Consider the following 7,500-nt stretch of genomic DNA (forward strand, 5'->3'; position numbering starts at 1 on the left):
GGCAGAATACCGCACAAGCAGATCTTATCTGTACAAATACAAGTCAATGAACCAAGTCGACGCACACTGCGCTTAAGGCTACAGTCTACTGCCCATCGAGAAGCGTCTTTGTCCCATTACCGACTCATGCTCTCTACAAAGTAAACATACGTTTTGAAGCAGAAAACGAAACGACATTACCTTTTTCCTCCGGCATTTTTGCTCTATCAGTGTCCCTTCTCAACTGTAATATATATATATATATATATATATATCCGTTACAAATAAAGAGCAGTATTTCTTATCCTAATATTCAACTTCTTTCTGTTGTTCTGCGGTGTTGTACATCCTCCAAATGTATCCCTTTCCGAAGAGTGTGGTTTGAAAGAGCGCAAAAGCAGCGGGAGCGAGCGCTCTTTCCGGTATCTTTGGAATGAACGGCAGCAGGTCATATGATTCCCGAACGCCTCTTTCGGGTAGCTTACAAGCAGCTCAGGCTGAGTTATAGTTAAGTGATTGCAGCTTTCTATTTATCTTCTGGCCCTAAAAGATGACACCACCTCTCAGAAATCTCTCACAGGGCGTTTACCGCACCAGACCACCGCACAGAGGCGCGCATAATGGATACACCTTCTCGTACGCACACGCAGGTCCCTTCCACATGAGAACACGCCAAAAACGAAGCTTTGCAAAAAATAACAACATCAAACCTGGCATAAATGAATAAAATGTGTAATATCCTTGATAAAACTGACGCGTTATACTTCCTTTTGAGCAAATGCACACTATGTGAGAGGAAAACACGTTGCAAAATGAATGTTATGAGAGCACTAGCTAGTACTTTTCCCCTCTCTTTGTGTTGTCAATAATTAAAGAGCCTGCAGTAGCAGTACACGGGATACTCAAGTAAAGGGCATCTGAATGCCGGGAAATGAGAATAAAGGGGTCCGGAGTGGAGAGGGACAGTTAGCGTCATTATCTCTGGTTATCAGAGCTTCTTATTATAGCAGCATAACTGTATCACACAGCGAATCCCAGCACAGACCTATTTTATCAGCTACATGTGTCTGTCTGGGTGGCCAGTGGTTATGGGAATAGCTCATATTTTATCATCAGCGATCCATTCTGAAGGTCACACATGAAAAGAAGTTGCCAGTAATGAAAGTCTGGAATATGAATAATGATAATAAGACGGAGGATACATTTATTAAACGCCAAACTTCATCCGGGTTATTTCATTAAAATACCTCAGGTGATTTAAAAGGACAACGTTATCGCTCGCTCTCTGCCTGCCTGTCTAGCGGTCTGTCTGTCTGAAATAGTCTCTCTCTCGCTTCCCAAGGACTGGACTGTGACAAGATGAAGGACGGTGCACTTCAACAGCCAATGTATTATTCACGCTCTGTCTTGGTATAACGTTCAACCCTCAAACTTCGCACATTCCTTTCCACTGACATCTACCAACATACTGACGAACAATTTCTAAGTGAAACGCTTCCAAGCCTGTTATTTGGGGAATGCGAATCTGAGCCGCCTTGTTTGAGTCTTGTTAAATTGTTGCAAAGTTCCTTTAATAAACTTCTATCACTGTACTGCAATACAGTGGTCAGCCTTTCAGGAGAGACAGAGACAGAGAGAGACAGAGAGAGAAAGAGAGAGAGAGACAGAATGAGAGACAGAAAGAGAGAAAGAGAGACACAGAGAGAGAGAAAGAAAGAGAGAAAGAGAGAGAGAGAGAGACACAGAGAGAGAGAGACAGAGAGCAAGAAAGAGACAGAGAGAGAGAGACAGAGAGAGAGAAAGAAAGAGAGAGAAAGAGAGAGAGAGATAGATACAGAGACACAGAGAGAGAAAGAAAGAGAGAGATAGAGACACAGAGAGAGAAAGAAAGAGAGAGATAGAGACACAGAGAGAGAGAGAGACAGAGAGAAAGAAAGAGAGAGACAGAGAGAGAGAGAGAGAAAGAAAGAGAGAGAGAGATAGACACAGAGACACAGAGAGAGAGAGAGAAAGAAAGAGAGAGATAGAGACACACAGAGAGAGAGACAGAGAGCAAGAAAGAGAGAGAGATAGACACAGAGACACAGAGAGAGAAAGAAAGAGAGAGATAGAAACACAGAGAGAGAGAGATGAAAATGTGTAGGCTACCCTCTCTCGTGTCAGAAAATAGGAAACAGTGAGTGATGCAAGAGCAAGGCTAGCAAATGAATTACATAATTCATCACACATTCAAGGTGTATCTGTATCAAGGTCATATGTAGGTCATCTAAAGGTTTGCTTGTGATGCTTTTGTATTCAGAGCTCCAGGAAGCTATTCATCAAACTGAAGAGGATCACATGATCCAGGAGAGTCATAGTCATCTCATCTCCATCTGCTATCTGCAATACGGCAATAATCAAACTACATCACAATGCTAGGGGCAGATGGGAACAGCAACAGCAAGTACACAACACTGCCTTGCAGTGGCATAACATGGAGCACATTTGGTTGTCATCAAGCCACACGTATGGGTGCAACCTGTAGACCACATTGAAGCAATAAAGTTGGCAATGCTTGAATGACATATAAAACCTAGAATACTGAGATGAGAGGTGATAAGAGGGTTATCATACATCCAACTTGTGTGGGGATAGTAGGGCAAACACACACACACACACACACACACACACACACACACACACACACACACACACACACACACACACACACACACACACACACACACACACACACACACACACACCTAAAGCTATTGATGCTATTTTTGATTATTTAAATCTCATTGAGACCAAGGCCTCTTCTTCAAAGGAGCCCTGCACTTACATAAATAGGTCATACACATGTACAACATTTACAAATACAACCCATCCCTCAACATAGAGGTCCTTCATCAACAACCTGAACTGCACTAGAGGTAACAGAACATCAACGTGCAGAGAGCTCTGCAGATCAATCTATCATTCTATTGGATCAGACCCTTCTAGCAGGCCTCTACAGTACGACGATGGCTACTCCCACAACCCTAACCATGTCATCTCATTGGGCTGGAGTCCAGTCATTCACACACCGATGATCATAACATGTTCTGACTCAAGGACCTTAAAGGGCCAGGTTCTCACATTCCAGTACTGTAGTACAGAAAAGCATTTGAATCATTTGAGTTATATATTTATCCTATTGATTATTTCTGTAGGTGAAATAACTAACGAGCTAATTCATGATCTGCTATACAGCACTAATAATCTCCCAAGAATCTCTCTGTCTCCCTCTGTCATTGTGGTGCTGAGATGGCTCTATGACGGAGAGGAGGGGATCCAAGTGTTGTTCCTGAGAGTGGAGACGATGTAAACCTTTCATTCTAGTCTTCTGTGTGACTCAGCAGACACCATGTTAGGGTTACTGAACCTTTATTTAAATAGACAAGTCAGTTAAGAACAAATTATTATTTACAAGTACGGCCTACCCCGGCCAAACCCTAACGATGCCGGGCCAATTGTGCACCGCCCTATGGGACTCCCTATCACGGCCGGTTGCGATATACCCTAGAATCGAACCAGGGTCTGTAGTAACGCCTCTATCAATGAGATGCAGTGCCTTAGAACGCTGCGCCACTCGGGGCTCTCCCATGACATACCTCATCAACCAAGACATTTATAACATGACTAAAGGCTGATTTAAAAAAGCCTGATAACGACAAACATGATATGAAAATGTCTCTGATGTGTACTTTGACCATATTCTACAAGGACTTTGTGTTTGTTATGCTGTACTATTTCAGTAAAATACAAGCATTTTGGCCCTCAACCGATACAGAGTTACCTCAGACTCAATGACAATAATGTTGTCCAGCGTCTGGTCTGCTTCGATTTGAAAATCTTCCAATAACATCCATATACAGCAGTACCAGAAATGGACACCTGAAGGACACCTTTGTAGGACTGCTGGGAGAGTTGGAGGTAGTTAAAAAGCAACAATCAAATTCCAGCCTGTATTTCTGACCAGAGAGAGTATTAGCATCCCATTACAATACATAACATTAGGGAAAGGGGGATACCTAGTCAGTTGTCCAACTGAATGTATCTTCCGCATTTAACCCAACCCCTCTGAATCAGAGGTGCGGGGGGCTGCCTTAATCGACATCCATGTCTTCGGCGCCCGGGAAACAGTGGGTTAACTGCCTGATTTTTACCTTGTCAGCTCGGGGATTCGATCCAGCAACCTTCCGGTTACTAGCCCAATGCTCTAACCACTAGGCTACCTTACATTACATTACATTACATTACAATACATTACAATACATTACATTACAATACATTACATTACATTACATTACAATACAATACAATACAATACAATACAATACATTACATTACATTACATTACAATACATTACAATACATTACAATACATTACATTACAATACATTACAATACAATACAATACATTACAATACATTACAATACATTACAATAGATTACAATACATTACATTACAATACAATACATTACAATACAATACATTACATTACATTACAATACAATACAATACATTACAATACAATACATTACATTACAATACATTACATTACATTACATTACAATACAATACATTACAATACATTACATTACATTACAATACAATACATTACAATACAATACATTACAATACATTACATTACAATACAATACATTACAATACAATACATTACAATACATTACAATACAATACAATACAATACATTACATTACAATACATTACAATACAATACATTACATTACAATACAATACATTACAATACAATACATTACAATACATTACATTACAATACAATACAATACAATACAATACATTACAATACAATACATTACATTACAATACATTACAATACAATACAATACAATACATTACATTACAATACAATACAATACAATACATTACATTACAATACATTACAATACATTACATTACAATACATTACAATACATTACATTACAATACATTACAATACAATACAATACATTACATTACAATACATTACATTACAATACATTACATTACAATACAATACAATACAATACATTACATTACAATACAAAGGTCCTCTCAGTTTTTGAGTATTCAAATCCTTTTCTCAGATTCTAAATCAGGGCTGCCCAATCCTGGTCCTGGACAGCCGAAACACATCTGGGTTTTGTTTCTACCTGGTAGTTAATTGCAGTCACCTGGTGTCCCAGGTCTGAATTAGTCTCTGATTTGAAGGAGAGAATTAAAACCAGAAGTGTTTCGGCCCTCCAGCACCAGGATTGGGCAGCCCTGGTCTACATCAGGAATGGTCCACTCCAGTCCTCTGGGATGGGGTGATGTCATGCTTCCTCCCATCCCTACCTAACAGCTGATTAAACTAATTACATTCTAAACTGACGATCAGGATTAGGTGATTATTGGAGCCAGGTGTGTTAGCTGGTGCTGGGGGAAAAGTGTGACCAATCAGGCCCCCGAGGACTGGAGTTGCCCATCCCTTTTCTAAATAGATGAAAGATGCTGCTGGACACAAAGAAGTAAAGAGTTTGTTGCAGAGGAATTTCATGCGAATATTCTAGAAAGATGCACATTTCCCCACCAGTGGTGTGTTTCCACCAAACGGACTTGTTGCAGATAGAAATCAGTGTGTGATGACCTAGTGCACACAAAATGTACTTTCTCACTGAAGTTTTCATGTTACCGAATAAAAATGGAATGTTCAATGTGTTTCCATGGCATTATCATCTCTACCGCTAGTTCTGTCACAAAAAGTGCTGTGTTGAATAGACTAGTCTGGTGTCGACGTGTGCGCCGTAGCCAACAGCTGGCAGACACGGTGCGGGTAGCTAGTCTACACGATGACATTATTATGGATGAGGGAGAATATTTTGATTTGCCAAACGGCAGTCAAGCATCAATCCTCACGTCACCAGAATAAGACCCTGGATATTTATTAGAAAGCAGCATCAAGCTCCTCACCTTGGAATTCCTCATCATAACTGATTTCATATGTAGCCTAATAAACAGCATGGTTTCCTGAGTGGTAGTGGGAGGACCACAGGCCATATCATCGTGTGACTCCAACTTTACTTCAATATGATGGTCATTATATCCATTTTTGTTCATAAAGGCGTTTCCACCGCAATTTCTCACATAATTAATTTTACAGACACCAAAAAAATCCCACCATGCCGAACAAACAAATTATATGTCAGCATAAAAAATAAAAAAATAAACTTCCTGTTTCCATCACAGCTTTGGTGATTTATTTTATATGCTATGACTTTACTCCCATAAAAACTGTGGATGGAAATGTGGTTAGTGTCTCTCTTTTTCCCCATCTTCTCCTCTCTCTCTCTCTTTCCCCATCTTCTCCTCTCTCTCTCTCCTCCCCTCTGTTCTCCTCCCCTCTCTTTTCCTCCCCTCTGTTCTCCCCCCTCTCTTTTCCTCCCCTATCTCTCTCTATACTCAGAGTAGTTTCAGGGGTTCAGACAGATTTGTGGAGGCTGCAGAAGGCTGTTGTCAGACTAATCAGTCATCCTGAACATAGTTTGTTAGCATGGGAGAGGGAGAGAGAGAGAGAGAGGGAGAGAGGGAGAGAGGGAGAGAGAGAGAGAGAGAGAGAGAGAGAGAGAGAGGAAGAGAGGGAGAGGAAGAGAGGGAGAGAGGGAGAGAGGGAGAGAGTGGAAGATGGAGAGAGGGAGAGAGTGGAAGAGGGAGAGAGGGAGAGGGATATATCGTTTCCTGGATCTGCTGGGCAGATACTGGGTGATTAGTTACCATAGTGAATATAACCTGAAAAAGAGAGGGAAGGAGGGAAGGAGGGAGGGAGGGAGCTGTATAGAGAGCAGGAAGAGGAGGAGCAGGAAGTGAAAGAACGGGTGGCAGCCTAACTAGAAAGAGGAAAGAGCTGCATTGTGTATAAGAGAATGAGCTGTAGAGTACATATAGAGCAGGAAGAGGAAGATGGAAAGAACACAGCGTTACTATGGAGTCATTCTTAGAATGCCATACAATTGGAGGATTGTTCACTAAGAGCAGAGAACCCTTCACCTTGACCTCTAAAATGTAACTCGTATTCCTACTGTAACCTCAGCTGATTAGGATGCAAAATCCCGCGCAGGATTAATCAGTGCTTTCCCACTGGGGTAATTCACACGGCACACTGGGCCTCTGGGGTTATAAAACGTACTGTTAATGATGGAATGCATGAAAACCAAGGTCTTAAAATGTGACAGGCGTGACCAATTATCATAAAAATACCACTTCAAAGGATCCAGGCAGTGATTTATCCCCATATAACTCATGAGAATGTTGGGATTTAGGGATACTGGGATGGGGGATGGGGGACGGAGGACGGGGGATGGGGGACAAGATGGGGGATGGGGGACGGAGGACGGGGGACAGGGGACGGAGGATGGGGGCCGGGGGACAGGGGATGGATGAGTACCAATCCCACAAGGGGGACCAAACACACACGTAATGTGATCTCCAGTTCT

General features: G+C 41.5%; 1 protein-coding gene across 15 annotated transcripts in view; it reads right to left on the reverse strand.

The window, feature by feature from the left end:
- The window catches only part of LOC106608569 (actin-binding LIM protein 2), a 127,332-nt gene that overhangs the window by 99,089 nt on the left and 20,743 nt on the right, over positions 1–7,500 (reverse strand). For 3 of the 15 annotated variants that reach the window (XM_014206545.2, XM_014206543.2, XM_014206542.2), the window contains exon 1: positions 181–800. The exons of 1 other annotated variant lie outside the window; for it this stretch is intronic. In XM_014206545.2, coding sequence (XP_014062020.1) covers positions 181–196 — 16 coding nt within the window. In that variant the 5' untranslated portion in view covers positions 197–800. Of the gene's footprint in view, positions 1–180; positions 801–7,500 lie in introns of those variants that run through there. 11 more of the 15 variants (XM_045721508.1, XM_014206546.2, XM_014206547.2 and 8 more) reach the window with 6 other exon arrangements.

This window comes from Salmo salar, chromosome ssa07 (genome assembly GCF_905237065.1).
Source record: "Salmo salar chromosome ssa07, Ssal_v3.1, whole genome shotgun sequence".
Lineage (NCBI taxonomy): Eukaryota > Metazoa > Chordata > Actinopteri > Salmoniformes > Salmonidae > Salmo > Salmo salar.